The following is a 20,503-nucleotide window of genomic DNA, read 5'->3' as shown; positions in this document are numbered from 1 at the left end:
ATGGTTCAGGCTCCTTAGTTCACTGCTCCTTAGTTCCAGTGAAAGGAAATCTTAACGCTACAGCATACAATGACATTCTAGATGATTGTGTATGGAGATTGCATGGCTGTGTGCTCGGTTTTATACACCTGTCAGCGAATCTGGGTTTGTGGCTGAAATAACCTAATCCACTAATTTGAAGGGGTCCACATACTTTTGTCCATATAAGGCAAAACATACTAAATCTTACCAGTTACTTATTAGATTTCTGTACTAATAATCTTCTTCTGCCATACAAGATTGTCATTTGTTTTTCATGGTTGTTTTCCATATGGGGCATGATGGCACAAACATTAGTGGGACCAGACTAATATTTGGGGAGTGTGTTTTGGATGAGGCCTCTTACTCAGCATGTGACTCTGGAGAGTGATGAGGTGTTCCTCCCAGCTCTGCCCGTCCCCCTGCTCGTTCCCTAACCCTGGAGGCCGGTTCCAGTTCAGGACCTGGAAGTATCAGAAACAGTTGCATACCTCCATTACCAAAACACTAATGCCGTGCTAACCACACTCCTACCCTCCACCAAACCAAGCTTCAATTGATAGAAAAGAGCAGATTCTTAACAGTTGTCCCATCAAGATCAACCTACTACAGCCACTGCTGCTACTACCACTGCTCCTGCTTCTGCTACTGCTACTTCTCCTACTCCTCCTACTGCTGCTACTGCTTCTCCTACTTCGCTTACTACTTCTCCTACTGCTGCTACTACTTCTCCTACTGCTGCTACTACTTCTCCTACTGCTACTACTGCTGCTACTGCTTCTCCTACTGCTGCTACTACTTCTCCTACTGCTACTACTGCTGCTACTGCCTCTCCTACTGCTGCTACTACTTCTCCTACTGCTGCTACTGCTTCTCCTACTGCTTCTCCTACTGCTGCTACTGCTTCTCCTACTGCTGCTACTGCTGCTACTGCTTCTCCTACTGCTGCTACTGCTTCTCCTACTGCTGCTACTGCTTCTCCTACTGCTGCTACTACTTATTCTACTGCTGCTACTACTTCTGCTACTGCCTCTCCTACTGCTGCTACTGCCTCTCCTACTGCTGCTACTACTTCTCCTACTGCTGCTACTGCTTCTCCTACTGCTGCTACTGCTGCTACTGCTTCTCCTACTGCTGCTACTGCCTCTCCTACTGCTGCTACTACTTCTCCTACTGCTGCTACTGCTTCTCCTACTGCTTCTCCTACTGCTGCTACTACTTCTCCTACTGCTGCTACTACTGTCTCCTACTGCTGCTACTGCTTCTCCTACTGCTTCTCCTACTGCTGCTACTGCTGCTACTGCTTCTCCTACTGCTGCTACTGCTGCTACTGCTTCTCCTACTGCTGCTACTGCTTCTCCTACTGCTGCTACTGCTGCTACTACTTCTCCTACTGCTGCTACTGCTTCTCCTACTGCTGCTACTACTTCTCCTACTGCTGCTACTGCTTCTCCTACTGCTGCTACTGCTTCTCCTACTGCTTCTCCTACTGCTGTCTCCTACTGCTGCTACTGCTTCTCCTACTGCTTCTCCTACTGCTTCTCCTACTGCTGCTACTGCTTCTCCTACTGCTGCTACTACTTCTCCTACTGCTGCCACTACTTCTCCTACTGCTGTTGCTACTACCTGGAAGTAGCCATCCAACACGGTCCTGATCTCCAGCCGGCGCTCTGCAGGACTACTGGAGTGGAGGATATGCACCATTGCAGTCAGGCACTGCAGGGTCAGCCGTAGCAGCGTGGGGTCCTTGGGGTTAGAGGAGGTCCGGAGGCACCAGGCTCGGAGTACAGAAAGAAGGTCCTCCACAGACTGCAGGGTGATGGAGAGCAGGCCATTCTTCTGGAATGCATAGATACAGTACATACGAGTTAACACACACACACACACACACACACACACACACACACACACACACACACACACACACACACACACACACATTCTGAAGAGAGGTACAGTAGGAGTGCTTTACCTTGCTGCCACTTATGACCGCCCCTTGGAGATGGACCAATCGGAGAGTGAGGACCTCTGGGATCTGCCGGCTGTCCTGCAGGCTGTCTGTGAACCAACGACACATTAATGGTTGTTGTTTTGACAGGCTGTCTGTGAACCACATATTGATGGTTGGTGTTTTGATGACATGGCAACATATCCTGAGCGTCAGTCTGTACCATCATGCCAACTCCTTGTCGCTCACTGTCATACCAAAAGGTCTGGCTTGACAATGAGCAATGGAGTTGACAAGAGCACTTACAGATCTGGGACCAGGTGATAGAAGGAGACACCAGATCTGGGACCAGGCTACAGAAGGAGACACCAGATCTGGGACCAGGCTACAGAAGGAGACAACAGACCTGGGACCAGGCTACAGAAGGAGACAACAGACCTGGGACCAGGCTACAGAAGGAGACAACAGACCTGGGACCAGGCTACAGAAGGAGACAACAGATCTGGGACAAGGCTACAGAAGAAGACAACAGACCTGGGACCAGGCTACGGAAGAAGACAACAGACCTGGGACAAGGCTACGGAAGGAGACAACAGACCTGGGACAAGGCTACGGAAGGAGACAACAGACCTGGGACCAGGCTACAGAAGGAGACAATAGATCTGGAACCAGGCTACAGAAGGAGACAACAGACCTGGGACCAGGCTACAGAAAGTGACAGGCTACAGAAGGAGACAACAGATCTGGGACCAGGCTACAGAAGGAGACAACAGATCTGGGACCAGGCTATAGAAGGAGACAACAGATCTGGAACCAGGCTACAGAAGGAGACAACAGATCTGGGACCAGGCTATAGAAGGAGACAATAGATCTGGAACCAGGCTACAGAAGGAGACAACAGATCTGGGACCAGGCTACAGAAGGAGACAATAGATCTGGAACCAGGCTACAGAAGGAGACAACAGATCTGGAATCAGGCTACAGAAGGAGAAAACAGATCTGGGACCAGGCTACAGAAGGAGACAATAGATCTGGAATCAGGCTACAGAAGGAGAAAACAGATCTGGGACCAGGCTACAGAAGGAGACAACAGATCTGGAATCAGGCTACAGAAGGAGAAAACAGATCTGGGACCAGGCTAATGGCAATACATTGTACAAGACAGTATGCACAGCCAGTATACTGTGATGTCATAAAGAGATGTGGAAATCCAAGGCACACTGGGACAGCATTGAGAAATAGCAGGATGTGGGTTGAGCCCTCGTTAGGCAAGGTTATGTATTAAGACAATGGAGATCCCATAAGTCTTAGTAATAGGTCCAACATCAGCTAGCAGTATTATACACACCAGAGGCTGAGCCCACTGGGCTCTGGTCAAAAGCAATGCACTATATAGGGAATACGGTGCCAGCTGGGATGCAGCTCAACCACTTCCCTCTCTCAATAGCATGGTGTTAACAGTCATGTTGAGCTTTCTGTAATCTACAGACTCAACTTGTCCAGACAGGTTTCCAACATGGTTTAGAGATTAGCATTGTGCTAATCAAAGGACACTAGCAATAGAAGTGTTTAATAAACTAAGATCCCAGTGAGAGAACACTGCTAATTAGAAAATAACATAATTAACTTTAGATCAAGACAGAACATATCGACCGGACTCTTGCCCACTGTGTTTCTCCAAAGGGAGAAAAGTACATTTTGAGCAGCCTAATGGAAAGCTGTATATTACTGGAACAGGAGAACAGGCTAGTATAAAGGTAGTCTGAGTAGTTATATATACAGAGGTATATATTAATAGAAGTAGTTATATATACAGAGCTATATATTAATAGAAGTAGTTATATATACAGAGCTATATATTAATAGAAGTAGTTATATATACACAGAGGTAAATATTAATAGAAGTAGTTATATATACACAGAGGTAAATATTAATAGAAGTAGTTATATATACACAGAGGTAAATATTAATAAAAGTAGTTATATATACACAGAGGTAAATATTAATAGAAGTAGTTATATATACACACAGAGGTATATATTAATAGAATTAGTTATATATACACACAGAGGTATATATTAATAGAAGTAGTTATATATACACACAGAGGTATATATTAATAGAAGTAGTTATATATACACACAGAGGTATATATTAATAGAAGTAGTTATATATACAGAGGTATATATTAATAGAAGTAGTTATATATACAGAGGTATATATGAATAGAAGTAGTTATATATACACAGAGGTAAATATTAATAGAAGTAGTTATATATACAGAGCTATATATTAATAGAAGTAGTTATATATACACAGAGGTAAATATTAATAGAAGTAGTTATATATATACACAGAGGTAAATATTAATAGAAGTAGTTATATATATACACAGAGGTATATATGAATAGAAGTAGTTATATATACACAGAGGTATATATGAATAGAAGTAGTTATATATACACAGAGGTATATATGAATAGAAGTAGTTATATATACACAGAGGTATATATGAATAGAAGTAGTTATATATACAGAGGTAAATATTAATAGAAGTAGTTATATATACACAGAGGTATATATTAATAGAAGTAGTTATATATACAGAGCTATATATTAATAGAAGTAGTTATATATACAGAGATATATATGAATAGAAGTAGTTATATATACAGAGCTATATATTAATAGAAGTAGTTATATATACAGAGCTATATATTAATAGAAGTAGTTATATATACAGAGGTAAATATTAATAGAAGTAGTTATATATACACAGAGGTATATATTAATAGAAGTAGTTATATATACACAGAGGTATATATTAATAGAAGTAGTTATATATACAGAGGTATATATTAATAGAAGTAGTTATATATACACAGAGGTATATATTAATAGACGGGTGCTGAATGAAGTCTACAGTGGGACTCAGTGGAAGCTGTTTTGAGGAAGGAGTAGTACAATTGGGACCATAGACTGTAAGAGAGAAGTTACTGTGGTGTAGGAGGGAGGCCTGGAGTGAGTGAGTGAGTGAGTGAGTGAGTGAGTGAGTGAGTGAGTGAGTGAGTGAGTGAGTGTGTGAGTGAGCGTGTGAGTGAGCGTGTGAGTGAGCGTGTGAGTGAGTGTGCGGTGCCTCACCATGGAATAGAGCAGGCAGCTCCTCTGGTAAAGGAAGAGGGGAGAACTTATACTTGCTCCTCTCCGCCATGCTCACCTCCTCCCTAAAAACACACACACATACACACACACACACATTTACAGCAGGCCTACAGACTTGGCCTCTGTGCCAAATAGCATCCTATTCCCCATGTAGTGCCCCACAGGGCTCTGGTCCAAAGTAGTGCACTATATAGGGAATAGGGTGCCATTTAGGATGCACCCTTAAGGAGACAGAGATAAGAGCTGTTGCAGCAACACCGTCATCCACTACAGATGAACAAGCAGAGATAAGGCCTCGTCATTTCTAAGGGTTGGGTTCATACAGTCTGCCCTCGACATGGTCCTTCACCACACACAAAGACACAGACATACTGACACACACAGTCCAACAGGCAGTCTCCACTCAGCTTCAAAACACACACAGTCTAACGGGTGGTCTCCACCCAGCTTCAAAAGACACAGTCCGACGGGCAGTCTCCACCCAGCTTCAAAACACACACAGTCCAACAGGCAGTCTCCACCCAGCTTCAAAACATGGGTAGGGTGCGCACGCACACACACACACACACACCCACCCTGCCAGGCGTCTCCTCCATGTATTATAAGGGTCAAAGAGACTCTCCAACAGCATTAGGCCATACTGAATCACTGTCTGGAGGGACGACTGATCCGCAGGCTGCTTCTTCAGCTGAAACACACACACCACACACACACACACACACACACACACACACACACACACACACACACACACACACACACACACACACACACACACACACACACACACACACACACACACACACACACACACACACACACACACACACACACACACACACACACACACACACACACACACACACACACACACACATTTACTTGACCTTGAGAAGGCTTTTAAGACACAAAGACATCTCAGAGCAAATAATAGCAGCTACACAGCTACACACTTTTACTAAATAAACATTCCTGACACTCTTCCCTTCTAAATACACATTCCTATTTATGACACTCTTCACAAACAATACTGACAATATAGACACATTCCACATCACAATACACAGGTCAGCCGCACACCCACTCCTCTATTCTCATGAAAGCAGTTCTGCATCTTTTAGCTGGAAAAATGTCATGTGGATTTATAGGATAGTATTCTTCTCATCTCCACTGCATTCTCTGGCTCAATAGACAGTATATTATCATTCTGGCTCAATAGACAGTATATTATCATTCTGGCTCAATAGACACTATATTATCATTCTGGCTCAATAGACACTATATTATCATTCTGGCTCAATAGACAGTATATTATCATTCTGGCTCAATAGACAGTATATTATCGTTCTGGCTCAATAGACAGTATATTATCATTCCAGCTCAATAGACAGTATATTATCATTCTGGCTCAATAGACAGTATATTATCATTCCAGCTCAATAGACAGTATATTATCATTCTGGCTCAATAGACAGTATATTATCATTCTGGCTCAATAGACAGTATATTATCATTCTGGCTCAATAGACACTATATTAATCTAGAGTATGAATGAGTGATATAGTATAGTTTGCAGATCCTCCATTGTTGAAAATTACTAATGTGTAGCTTAAGTGTGTGTGTGTGTGTGTGTGTGTGTGTGTGTGTGTGTGTGTGTGTGTGTGTGTGTGTATATGAGGTTCATCTCGGGTTGTGTCTTACCTGAGTCAAGCAGAAGTTTAACAGTTTAATGGTCTCGAAGACATAGCCTGGTGTCTTCTCTGGGTCAAGGTTTTCCATATTCCTGAAGAACAGAGAGACTCAGATCATTAAATTGTCACCAATCTTTCTCTGGTCTCACTGTTATCTAGCATCAGCTTCTAGTTTATTCTTTCTTGTTATCTAGCATGAGCTTCTAGTTTATTCTTTCTTGTTATCTAGCATCAGCTTCTAGGTTTATTCTTTCTTGTTATCTAGCATGAGCTTCTAGGTTTATTCTTTCTTGTTATCTAGCATGAGCTTCTAGTTTATTCTTTCTTGTTATCTAGCATGAGCTTCTAGTTTATTCTTTCTTGTTATCTAGCATGAGCTTCTAGGTTTATTCTTTCTTGTTATCTAGCATCAGCTTCTAGGTTTATTCTTTCTTGTTATCTAGCATCAGCTTCTAGGTTTATTCTTTCTTGTTATCTAGCATCAGCTTCTAGTTTATTCTTTCTTGTTATCTAGCATCAGCTTCTAGTTTATTTGTTCTTGTTATCTAGCATCAGCTTCTAGTTTATTCTTTCTTGTTATCTAGCATCAGCTTCTAGTTTATTTGTTCTTGTTATCTAGCATCAGCTTCTAGTTTATTTTTTCTTGTTATCTAGCATCAGTCATGGGTAGAAAGGATGGGCAGAGTTATTCAACAAAGGGGTGAACTGAGGGTCATAGAACATATAAGGTCTACCTGCAGACGATAATGAAGAACTTGATAAGCAGCAGGGGGTGCAGGGTGCTGTTGTTACTGTCGCCCCCAGAGAGGTGCAGGGTGCTGTTGTTACTGTCGCCCCCAGAGAGGTGCAGGGTGCTGTTGTTACTGTCGCCCCCAGAGAGGTGCAGGGTGCTGTTGTTACTGTCGGCCCCAGAGAGGTGCAGGGTGCTGTTGTTACTGTCGCCCCCAGAGAGGTGCAGGGTGCTGTTGTTACTGTCGCCCCCAGAGAGGTGCAGGGTGCTGTTGTTACTGTCGCCCCCAGAGAGGTGCAGGGTGCTGTTGTTACTGTCGCCCCCAGAAAGGTGCAGGGTGCTGCTGTTACTGTCGGCCCCAGAGAGGTGCAGGGTGCTGTTGTTACTGTCGGCCCCAGAGAGGTGAATGGCACTGTGCGATAGCTGGTCACTGAAGAACACCAGTACGTCCCTGGGTACGAGAGGAACCTCCGCAATATAGTCCTCCAGCCTGAGAATGTAGGAGGAGGGAGGGGAAGAGGAAGGGGAGAGGGGGAGGAGAGGGAAGAGGAAGGGGAGAGGGGGAGGAGAGGGAGAGGGAAGAGGAAGGGGAGAAGAGGGAGAGGGAAGAGGGAGAGAGAAGAGGAAAGAGGAAGGGGAGAAGAGGGAGAGGGAAGAGGGAGAGGGGGAGGAGAGGGAAGAGGAAGGGGAGAAGAGGGAAGAGGAAGGGGAGAAGAGGGAGAGGGAAGAGGGAGAGGGGGAGAAGAGGGAAGAGGAAGGGGAGAAGAGGGAAGAGGAAGGGGAGAAGAGGGAGAGGGAAGAGGGAGAGGGGGAGGAGAGGGAAGAGGAAGGGGAGAAGAGGGAAGAGGAAGGGGAGAAGAGGGAAGAGGAAGGGGAGAAGAGGGAAGAGGGAAGAGGAAGGGGAGAAGAGGGAAGAGGAAGGGGAGAAGAGGGAAGAGGAAGGGGAGAAGAGGGAGAGGGAAGAGGGAGAGGGGGAGGAGAGGGAAGAGGAAGGGGAGAAGAGGGAGAGGGAAGGGGAGAGGGAAGGGGAAGGGGAGAAGAGGGAGAGGGAAGGGGAGAAGAGGGAGAGGGAAGGGAAGGGGAGAGGGAAGAGGAAGAGAGAGGGAGGAAGGGGAGGATAGGGGAGAGGAAAGAGGGAGGGGAAAGGGAAGGGGAAGAGGAAGAGATGAGATAGAGGATGGTGCTGTTTTACTACTTATGTACTCTATAAACATGTCAAAATTACACCTCTGGATTGGTAATAAGGTCAGAGTTCATCCAACTCAGTCTGACACAAACCACCTGTAGCCTACAGTATCTCTCCCTCAGCAGGGATTTGGTAACATATTGATGAATTAAAGAAAGAACCTGCCTGCACACTAATAATGCTCCTATAATGTGACGAGCATACAACAATGTCACTTTCAATGTTACTTTCAAAATGTCAATGAGGTTATCCCATCTGTGAAAGACATCCCATCACTATGGACAAAATGTATATTTTATTGACATTTTGAAACTGTAGATGACTGTGAAGTAATGTTATTTATTTTCTATTTCAGCTCATCCATTTCATAGACAACCTGTACTTTCTATCAACTCCTAACATGTCCTGTTGTTTTAGTGTTGCTCATCTCCTAACATGTCCTGTTGTTTTAGTGTTGTTCATCTCCTAACATGTCCTGTTGTTTTAGTGTTGTTCATCTCCTAACATGTCCTGTTGTTTTAGTGTTGTTCATCTCCTAACATGTCCTGTTGTTTTAGTGTTGTTCATCTCCTAACATGTCCTGTTGTTTTAGTGTTGCTCATCTCCTAACATGTCCTGTTGTTTTAGTGTTGCTCATCTCCTAACATGTCCTGTTGTTTTAGTGTTGTTCATCTCCTAACATGTCCTGTTGTTTTAGTGTTGTTCATCTCCTAACATGTCCTGTTGTTTTAGTGTTGTTCATCTCCTAACATGTCCTGTTGTTTTAGTGTTGCTCATCTCCTAACATGTCCTGTTGTTTTAGTGTTGTTCATCTCCTAACATGTCCTGTTGTTTTAGTGTTGCTAATCTCCTAACATGTCCTGTTGTTTTAGTGTTGCTCATCTCCTAACATGTCCTGTTGTTTTAGTGTTGTTCATCTCCTAACATGTCCTGTTGTTTTAGTGTTGTTCATCTCCTAACATGTCCTGTTGTTTTAGTGTTGCTCATCTCCTAACATGTCCTGTTGTTTTAGTGTTGCTCATCTCCTAACATGTCCTGTTGTTTTAGTGTTGTTCATCTCCTAACATGTCCTGTTGTTTTAGTGTTGCTCATCTCCTAACATGTCCTGTTGTTTTAGTGTTGCTCATCTCCTAACATGTCCTGTTGTTTTAGTGTTGTTCATGTCCTAACATGTCCTGTTGTTTTAGTGTTGCTCATCTCCTAACATGTCCTGTTGTTTTAGTGTTGCTCATCTCCTAACATGTCCTGTTGTTTTAGTGTTGCTCATCTCCTAACATGTCCTGTTGTTTTAGTGTTGCTCATCTCCTAACATGTCCTGTTGTTTTAGTGTTGCTCATCTCCTAACATGTCCTGTTGTTTTAGTGTTGTTCATCTCCTAACATGTCCTGTTGTTTTAGTGTTGCTCATCTCCTAACATGTCCTGTTGTTTTAGTGTTGTTCATCTCCTAACATGTCCTGTTGTTTTAGTGTTGCTGATCTCCTAACATGTCCTGTTGTTTTAGTGTTGCTCATCTCCTAACATGTCCTGTTGTTTTAGTGTTGTTCATCTCCTAACATGTCCTGTTGTTTTAGTGTTGCTCATCTCCTAACATGTCCTGTTGTTTTAGTGTTGCTCATCTCCTAACATGTCCTGTTGTTTTAGTGTTGCTCATCTCCTAACATGTCCTGTTGTTTTAGTGTTGCTCATCTCCTAACATGTCCTGTTGTTTTAGTGTTGCTCATCTCCTAACATGTCCTGTTGTTTTAGTGTTGCTCATCTCCTAACATGTCCTGTTGTTTTAGTGTTGTTCATCTCCTAACATGTCCTGTTGTTTTAGTGTTGCTCATCTCCTAACATGTCCTGTTGTTTTAGTGTTGCTCATCTCCTAACATGTCCTGTTGTTTTAGTGTTGCTCATCTCCTAACATGTCCTGTTGTTTTAGTGTTGCTCATCTCCTAACATGTCCTGTTGTTTTAGTGTTGCTCATCTCCTAACATGTCCTGTTGTTTTAGTGTTGTTCATGTCCTAACATGTCCTGTTGTTTTAGTGTTGTTCATCTCCTACCATGTCCTGTTGTTTTAGTGTTGTTCATCTCCTAACATGTCCTGTTGTTTTAGTGTTGCTCATCTCCTAACATGTCCTGTTGTTTTAGTGTTGCTCATCTCCTAACATGTCCTGTTGTTTTAGTGTTGCTCATCTCCTAACATGTCCTGTTGTTTTAGTGTTGCTCATCTCCTAACATGTCCTGTTGTTTTAGTGTTGCTCATCTCCTAACATGTCCTGTTGATTTAGTGTTGCTCATCTCCTAACATGTCCTGTTGATTTAGTGTTGCTCATCTCCTAACATGTCCTGTTGATTTAGTGTTGCTCATCTCCTAACATGTCCTGTTGTTTTAGTGTTGCTCATCTCCTAACATGTCCTGTTGTTTTAGTGTTGTTCATCTCCTAACATGTCCTGTTGTTTTAGTGTTGCTCATCTCCTAACATGTCCTGTTGTTTTAGTGTTGCTCATCTCCTAACATGTCCTGTTGTTTTAGTGTTGCTCATCTCCTAACATGTCCTGTTGTTTTAGTGTTGCTCATCTTCTAACATGTCCTGTTGTTTTAGTGTTGTTCATGTCCTAACATGTCCTGTTGTTTTAGTGTTGTTCATCTCCTACCATGTCCTGTTGTTTTAGTGTTGTTCATCTCCTAACATGTCCTGTTGTTTTAGTGTTGCTCATCTCCTAACATGTCCTGTTGTTTTAGTGTTGCTCATCTCCTAACATGTCCTGTTGTTTTAGTGTTGCTCATCTCCTAACATGTCCTGTTGTTTTAGTGTTGCTCATCTCCTAACATGTCCTGTTGTTTTAGTGTTGCTCATCTCCTAACATGTCCTGTTGATTTAGTGTTGCTCATCTCCTAACATGTCCTGTTGATTTAGTGTTGCTCATCTCCTAACATGTCCTGTTGATTTAGTGTTGCTCATCTCCTAACATGTCCTGTTGTTTTAGTGTTGCTCATCTCCTAACATGTCCTGTTGTTTTAGTGTTGCTCATCTCCTAACATGTCCTGTTGTTTTAGTGTTGCTCATCTCCTAACATGTCCTGTTGTTTTAGTGTTGCTCATCTCCTAACATGTCCTGTTGTTTTAGTGTTGCTCATCTCCTAACATGTCCTGTTGTTTTAGTGTTGCTAATCTCCTAACATGTCCTGTTGTTTTAGTGTTGCTCATCTCCTAACATGTCCTGTTGTTTTAGTGTTGCTCATCTCCTAACATGTCCTGTTGTTTTAGTGTTGCTCATCTCCTAACATGTCCTGTTGATTTAGTGTTGCTCATCTCCTAACATGTCCTGTTGTTTTAGTGTTGCTCATCTCCTAACATGTCCTGTTGTTTTAGTGTTGCTCATCTCCTAACATGTCCTGTTGTTTTAGTGTTGCTCATCTCCTAACATGTCCTGTTGATTTAGTGTTGCTCATCTCCTAACATGTCCTGTTGATTTAGTGTTGCTCATCTCCTAACATGTCCTGTTGTTTTAGTGTTGCTCATCTCCTAACATGTCCTGTTGTTTTAGTGTTGTTCATCTCCTAACATGTCCTGTTGTTTTAGTGTTGCTCATCTCCTAACATGTCCTGTTGTTTTAGTGTTGTTCATCTCCTAACATGTCCTGTTGTTTTAGTGTTGCTCATCTCCTAACATGTCCTGTTGTTTTAGTGTTGCTCATCTCCTAACATGTCCTGTTGTTTTAGTGTTGCTCATCTCCTAACATGTCCTGTTGTTTTAGTGTTGCTCATCTCCTAACATGTCCTGTTGATTTAGTGTTGCTCATCTCCTAACATGTCTTGTTGTTTTAGTGTTGCTCATCTCCTAACATGTCCTGTTGTTTTAGTGTTGCTCATCTCCTAACATGTCCTGTTGTTTTAGTGTTGCTCATCTCCTAACATGTCCTGTTGATTTAGTGTTGCTCATCTCCTAACATGTCCTGTTGATTTAGTGTTGCTCATCTCCTAACATGTCCTGTTGATTTAGTGTTGCTCATCTCCTAACATGTCCTGTTGTTTTAGTGTTGCTCATCTCCTAACATGTCCTGTTGTTTTAGTGTTGCTCATCTCCTAACATGTCCTGTTGTTTTAGTGTTGCTCATCTCCTAACATGTCCTGTTGTTTTAGTGTTGCTCATCTCCTAACATGTCCTGTTGTTTTAGTGTTGCTCATCTCCTAACATGTCCTGTTGTTTTAGTGTTGCTCATCTCCTAACATGTCCTGTTGTTTTAGTGTTGCTCATCTCCTAACATGTCCTGTTGTTTTAGTGTTGCTAATCTCCTAACATGTCCTGTTGTTTTAGTGTTGCTCATCTCCTAACATGTCCTGTTGTTTTAGTGTTGCTAATCTCCTAACATGTCCTGTTGTTTTAGTGTTGCTCATCTCCTAACATGTCCTGTTGATTTAGTGTTGCTCATCTCCTAACATGTCTTGTTGTTTTAGTGTTGCTCATCTCCTAACATGTCCTGTTGTTTTAGTGTTGCTCATCTCCTAACATGTCCTGTTGTTTTAGTGTTGCTCATCTCCTAACATGTCCTGTTGATTTAGTGTTGCTCATCTCCTAACATGTCCTGTTGATTTAGTGTTGCTCATCTCCTAACATGTCCTGTTGATTTAGTGTTGCTCATCTCCTAACATGTCCTGTTGTTTTAGTGTTGCTCATCTCCTAACATGTCCTGTTGTTTTAGTGTTGTTCATCTCCTAACATGTCCTGTTGTTTTAGTGTTGCTCATCTCCTAACATGTCCTGTTGTTTTAGTGTTGCTAATCTCCTAACATGTCCTGTTGTTTTAGTGTTGCTCATCTCCTAACATGTCCTGTTGTTTTAGTGTTGTTCATCTCCTATCATGTCCTGTTGTTTTAGTGTTGTTCATCTCCTATCATGTCCTGTTGTTTTAGTGTTGTTCATCTCCTAACATGTCCTGTTGTTTTAGTGTTGTTCATCTCCTAACATGTCCTGTTGTTTTAGTGTTGTTCATGTCCTAACATGTCCTGTTGTTTTAGTGTTGCTCATCTCCTAACATGTCCTGTTGTTTTAGTGTTGCTCATCTCCTAACATGTCCTGTTGTTTTAGTGTTGCTCATTATGTTGCCTAATTGGTGGGTGTGGCTAATTGGCACGGGTGCCTGCGATGTGTAATCAGGGCCTGTGTTTTCCTGAAGGCGTTTCCTGACTGTGTGGAAGAGACATTTGTTTTAGCCCCCAGCCATGTGAATTTACTTTCCAAGTCTGCAGTTTATTTAAAATGAAGTACTTTTACAACTATTTCATTGGTCAGGTCCACTTTTAAGCCTTTAAGATGACAAGGTATCAGCCAGCTTGTCGCACACCCTGCGACCAGTGCCCTGAACTTTCCCCTTGTTACAGATCTAGAATCTGGTCAAAAGTAGTATAGGGAATAGATTGCAATTTGGGACGTAGGAAATACATTTGAGCCAATCAGTCAACTCACCTGCGAGGATCCAGTGACTGCACATCAACAAGCTTCTCAAAGGAAGCCACAAACGCTTCCAGCCACTGCTGCAGGCAGCCCTCATCTTTCTGCAGGAGGGGAGGAGGGGAAGAGAGACAGAGGATGAGTCTCCAGTCATACTGGCACAAGTCTGATCTGGATTGATGCTTCTCTGTACAACACCAAGGGAAATCCCTGGCAACATTTGTTGCATGGCAATAACATTTTCTGATTCTGAAGTCACACGTGCAGAACTAGTAAACACAATATGGAAAAAGTACAGTGCACGTGGACCAGTACACGTTAACATTGCGTTAAAAGGACTGTGCCCTGTGGTTGTTGTTTTCTGACCACAGTGCTCACAGGTTGTCCTTATGCAGTGTGTTGCGCTCAAACTCTAAACAACAACCTGAGGCGGCTGACGTCTCTTGTTTTACAACAGGAAGTTACAGCAACCTTACGAAAGTGATGGCACATTCAGGAGCATATGAGATAATGCATTCAAGCCTTTTTTCTAAATAGTAGGCCTATGGCTGAAAACACGACCACGAAAGTACCAGGCTACAGTATGCATTTCTTTATAGGTCAAATAAATAAAACATGGGTTAAGTCATGTACATGACTTATGCTCAAAGAATGTGACTTTCTTTCATCATCAATCGACTTGTCCATCCTTAACTCTATTAAATACTGTGCTTTAAATGGAAAGGGACAGAGTGACAGGCCTTGAACTATCGCACAGGGACATTTATACAGAGTTCTACTGTAGGTTCTATAACACAGGGACATTTTGACAGAGTTCTACTGTAGGCTCTATAACACAGGGACATTTATACAGAGTTCTACTGTAGGTTCTATAACACAGGGACATTTATACAGAGTTCTATTGTAGGTTCTATAACACAGGGACATTTAGACAGAGGTCTACTGTAGGTTCTATAACACAGGGACATTTATACAGAGTTCTACTGTAGGTTCTATAACACAGGGACATTTTGACAGAGTTCTACTGTAGGTTCTATAACACAGGGACATTTTGACAGAGTTCTACTGTAGGTTCTATAACACAGGGACATTTTGACAGAGTTCTACTGTAGGTTCTATAACACAGGGACATTTATACAGAGTTCTACTGTAGGTTCTATAACACAGGGACATTTATACAGAGTTCTACTGTAGGTTCTATAACACAGGGACATTTATACAGAGTTCTACTGTAGGTTCTATAACACAGGGACATTTATACAGAGTTCTACTGTAGGTTCTATAACACAGGGACATTTATACAGAGTTCTACTGTAGGCTCTATAACACAGGGACATTTATACAGAGTTCTACTGTAGGTTCTATAACACAGGGACATTTATACAGAGTTCTACTGTAGGTTCTATAACACAGGGACATTTTGACAGAGTTCTACTGTAGGTTCTATAACACAGGGACATTTATACAGAGTTCTACTGTAGGTTCTATAACACAGGGACATTTATACAGAGTTCTACTGTAGGCTCTATAACACAGGGACATTTATACAGAGTTCTACTGTAGGTTCTATAACACAGGGACATTTATACAGAGTTCTACTGTAGGTTCTATAACACAGGGACATTTATACAGAGTTCTACTGTAGGTTCTATAACACAGGGACATTTATACAGAGTTCTACTGTAGGTTCTATAACACAGGGACATTTATACAGAGTTCTACTGTAGGCTCTATAACACAGGGACATTTATACAGAGTTCTACTGTAGGTTCTATAACACAGGGACATTTATACAGAGTTCTACTGTAGGCTCTATAACACAGGGACATTTATACAGAGTTCTACTGTAGGTTCTATAACACAGGGACATTTATACAGAGTTCTACTGTAGGTTCTATAACACAGGGACATTTTGACAGAGTTCTACTGTAGGCTCTATAACACAGGGACATTTATACAGAGTTCTACTGTAGGTTCTATAACACAGGGACATTTATACAGAGTTCTACTGTAGGTTCTATAACACAGGGACATTTATACAGAGTTCTACTGTAGGTTCTATAACACAGGGACATTTTGACAGAGTTCTACTGTAGGTTCTATAACACAGGGACATTTATACAGAGTTCTACTGTAGGTTCTATAACACAGGGACATTTATACAGAGTTCTACTGTAGGTTCTATAACACAGGGACATTTATACAGAGTTCTACTGTAGGTTCTATAACACAGGGACATTTATACAGAGTTCTACTGTAGGTTCTATAACACAGGGACATTTATACAGAGTTCTACTGTAGGTTCTATAACACAGGGACATTTATACAGAGTTCTACTCTAGGTTCTATAACACAGGGACATTTATACAGAGTTCTACTGTAGGTTCTGTCAATATCGCAGCTCTTATCTGCCTCATCATATCCTGCTACTCTCCTCCTATCAAGTCACACTATGTTTCCCATCTCTCACATAGCCTCGTCTAGCCTGGTCCCAGATCTGTTTCCATCTCTCACATAGCCTCGTCTAGCCTGGTCCCAGATCTGTTCCCATCTCTCACATAGCCTCGTCTAGCCTGGTCCCAGATCTGTTCCCATCTCTCACATAGCCTCATCTAGCCTGGTCCCAGATCTGTTTCCATCTCTCACATAGCCTCGTCTAGCCTGGTCCCAGATCTGTTTCCATCTCTCACATAGCCTCGTCTAGCCTGGTCCCAGATCTGTTTCCATCTCTCACATAGCCTCGTCTAGCCTTGTCCCAGATCTGTTTCCATCTCTCACATAGCCTCGTCTAGCCTGGTCCCAGATCTGTTTCCATCTCTCACATAGCCTCGTCTAGCCTGGTCCCAGATCTGTTTCCATCTCTCACATAGCCTCATCTAGCCTGGTCCCAGATCTGTTTCCATCTCTCACATAGCCTCGTCTAGCCTTGTCCCAGATCTGTTTCCATCTCTCACATAGCCTCGTCTAGCCTTGTCCCAGATCTGTTTCCATCTCTCACATAGCCTCGTCTAGCCTGGTCCCAGATCTGTTTCCATCTCTCACATAGCCTCATCTAGCCTGGTCCCAGATCTGTTTCCATCTCTCACATAGCCTCATCTAGCCTGGTCCCAGATCTGTTCCCATCTCTCACATAGCCTCGTCTAGCCTGGTCCCAGATCTGTTCCCATCTCTCACATAGCCTCATCTAGCCTGGTCCCAGATCTGTTTCCATCTCTCACATAGCCTCGTCTAGCCTGGTCCCAGATCTGTTCCCATCTCTCACATAGCCTCATCTAGCCTGGTCCCAGATCTGTTTCCATCTCTCACATAGCCTCGTCTAGCCTTGTCCCAGATCTGTTTCCATCTCTCACATAGCCTCGTCTAGCCTTGTCCCAGATCTGTTTCCATCTCTCACATAGCCTCGTCTAGCCTGGTCCCAGATCTGTTTCCATCTCTCACATAGCCTCATCTAGCCTGGTCCCAGATCTGTTTCCATCTCTCACATAGCCTCGTCTAGCCTGGTCCCAGATCTGTTCCCATCTCTCACATAGCCTCGTCTAGCCTGGTCCCAGATCTGTTCCCATCTCTCACATAGCCTCTTCTAGCCTGGTTCCAGATATGTTTGTGCTCTTTCCTACTCCATTGCTGTCATTGTCAAGCCAAGGAGTTGGCAAGAGAGCAGAAACAGACTGGAACCCAGGCTACTATTGATGTCACTAAACAACTAGAGCACCACAGATAGACTGAGTACCATCTACTATTGATGTCTCTAAACAACTAGAGCACCACAGAGAGACTGAGTACTATCTACTATTGATGTCACTAAACAACACTAGCACCACAGAGAGACTGAGTACTATCTACTATTGATGTCACTAAACAACACTAGCACCACAGAGAGACTGAGTACCATCTACTATTGATGTCACTAAACAACACTAGCACCACAGAGAGACTGAGTACTATCTACTATTGATGTCACTAAACAACACTAGCACCACAGAGAGACTGAGTACTATCTACTATTGATGTCACTAAACAACACTAGCACCACAGAGAGACTGAGTACTATCTACTATTGATGTCACTAAACAACACTAGCACCACAGAGAGACTGAGTACTATCTACTATTGATGTCACTAAACAACTACGAGCACCACAGAGAGACTGAGTACTATCTACTATTGATGTCACTAAACAACTAGAGCACCACAGAGAGACTGAGTACCATCTACTATTGATGTCACTAAACAACACTAGCACCACAGAGAGACTGAGTACCATCTACTATTGATGTCACTAAACAACTACGAGCACCACAGAGAGACTGAGTACTATCTACTATTGATGTCTCTAAACAACACTAGCACCACAGAGAGACTGAGTACTATCTACTATTGATGTCACTAAACAACACTAGCACCACAGAGAGACTGAGTACCATCTACTATTGATGTCACTAAACAACACTAGCACCACAGAGAGACTGAGTACTATCTACTATTGATGTCACTAAACAACTAGAGCACCACAGAGAGACTGAGTACCATCTACTATTGATGTCACTAAACAACTAGAGCACCACAGAGAGACTGAGTACTATCTACTATTGATGTCACTAAACAACTACTAGCACCACAGAGAGACTGAGTACCATCTACTATTGATGTCACTAAACAACACTAGCACCACAGAGAGACTGAGTACTATCTACTATTGATGTCACTAAACAACTAGAGCACCACAGAGAGACTGAGTACCATCTACTATTGATGTCACTAAACAACTAGAGCACCACAGAGAGACTGAGTACCATCTACTATTGATGTCACTAAACAACTAGAGCACCACAGAGAGACTGAGTACCATCTACTATTGATGTCACTAAACAACACTAGCACCACAGAGAGACTGAGTACCATCTACTATTGATGTCACTAAACAACTAGAGCACCACAGAGAGACTGAGTACTATCTACTATTGATGTCACTAAACATCTACTATTGATGTCACTAAACAACACTAGCACCACAGAGAGACTGAGTACCATCTACTATTGATGTCACTAAACTACACTAGCACCACAGAGAGACTGAGTACTATCTACTATTGATGTCACTAAACAACACTAGCACCACAGAGAGACTGAGTACTATCTACTATTGATGTCACTAAACAACACTAGCACCACAGAGAGACTGAGTACTATCTACTATTGATGTCACTAAACAACACTAGCACCACAGAGAGACTGAGTACCATCTACTATTGATGTCACTAAACAACTAGAGCACCACAGAGAGACTGAGTACTATCTACTATTGATGTCACTAAACATCTACTATTGATGTCACTAAATAACACTAGCACCACAGAGAGACTGAGTACCATCTACTATTGATGTCACTAAACAACACTAGCACCACAGAGAGACTGAGTACCATCTACTATTGATGTCACTAAACATCTACTATTGATGTCACTAAACAACACTAGCACCACAGAGAGACTGAGTACTATCTACTATTGATGTCACTAAACAACACTAGCACCACAGAGAGACTGAGTACTATCTACTATTGATGTCACTAAACAACACTAGCACCACAGAGAGACTGAGTACTATCTACTATTGATGTCACTAAACAACACTAGCACCACAGAGAGACTGAGTACTATCTACTATTGATGTCACTAAACAACACTAGCACCACAGAGAGACTGAGTACTATCTACTATTGATGTCACTAAACAACTAGAGCACCACAGAGAGACTGAGTACCATCTACTATTGATGTCACTAAACAACTAGAGCACCACAGAGAGACTGAGTACCATCTACTATTGATGTCACTAAACAACACTAGCACCACAGAGAGACTGAGTACCATCTACTATTGATGTCACTAAACAACTAGAGCACCACAGAGAGACTGAGTACTATCTACTATTGATGTCTCTAAACAACACTAGCACCACAGAGAGACTGAGTACTATCTACTATTGATGTCACTAAACAACACTAGCACCACAGAGAGACTGAGTACCATCTACTATTGATGTCACTAAACAACACTAGCACCACAGAGAGACTGAGTACTATCTACTATTGATGTCACTAAACAACTAGAGCACCACAGAGAGACTGAGTACCATCTACTATTGATGTCACTAAACAACTAGAGCACCACAGAGAGACTGAGTACCATCTACTATTGATGTCACTAAACAACTAGAGCACCACAGAGAGACTGAGTACTATCTACTATTGATGTCACTAAACAACACTAGCACCACAGAGAGACTGAGTACTATCTACTATTGATGTCACTAAACAACTAGAGCACCACA

General features: G+C 42.4%; 1 protein-coding gene across 4 annotated transcripts in view; it reads right to left on the bottom strand.

Moving 5' to 3' along the window:
• Positions 1 to 20,503, bottom strand: part of LOC106591355 (neurobeachin-like protein 2) — a 139,886-nt gene that overhangs the window by 90,655 nt on the left and 28,728 nt on the right. For all 4 annotated transcript variants that reach the window (XM_082975883.1, XM_082975884.1, XM_082975886.1 and 1 more), the window contains exons 2-9: positions 14,187 to 14,275; positions 7,555 to 8,040; positions 6,831 to 6,912; positions 5,705 to 5,817; positions 5,109 to 5,191; positions 1,991 to 2,076; positions 1,645 to 1,857; positions 386 to 482 (exon numbers count right to left, since the gene is read on the bottom strand). In XM_082975883.1, the coding sequence (XP_082832009.1) occupies positions 386 to 482; positions 1,645 to 1,857; positions 1,991 to 2,076; positions 5,109 to 5,191; positions 5,705 to 5,817; positions 6,831 to 6,912; positions 7,555 to 8,040; positions 14,187 to 14,275 (1,249 nt within the window). The remainder of the gene's footprint in view (positions 1 to 385; positions 483 to 1,644; positions 1,858 to 1,990; positions 2,077 to 5,108; positions 5,192 to 5,704; positions 5,818 to 6,830; positions 6,913 to 7,554; positions 8,041 to 14,186; positions 14,276 to 20,503) is intronic.

Source organism: Salmo salar, chromosome 05 (assembly GCF_965601325.2).
Source record: "Salmo salar chromosome 05, fSalSal1, whole genome shotgun sequence".
In the NCBI taxonomy this organism is placed as follows: Eukaryota; Metazoa; Chordata; class Actinopteri; order Salmoniformes; family Salmonidae; genus Salmo; species Salmo salar.
This window is presented reverse-complemented; position numbering and strand designations above follow the sequence as displayed.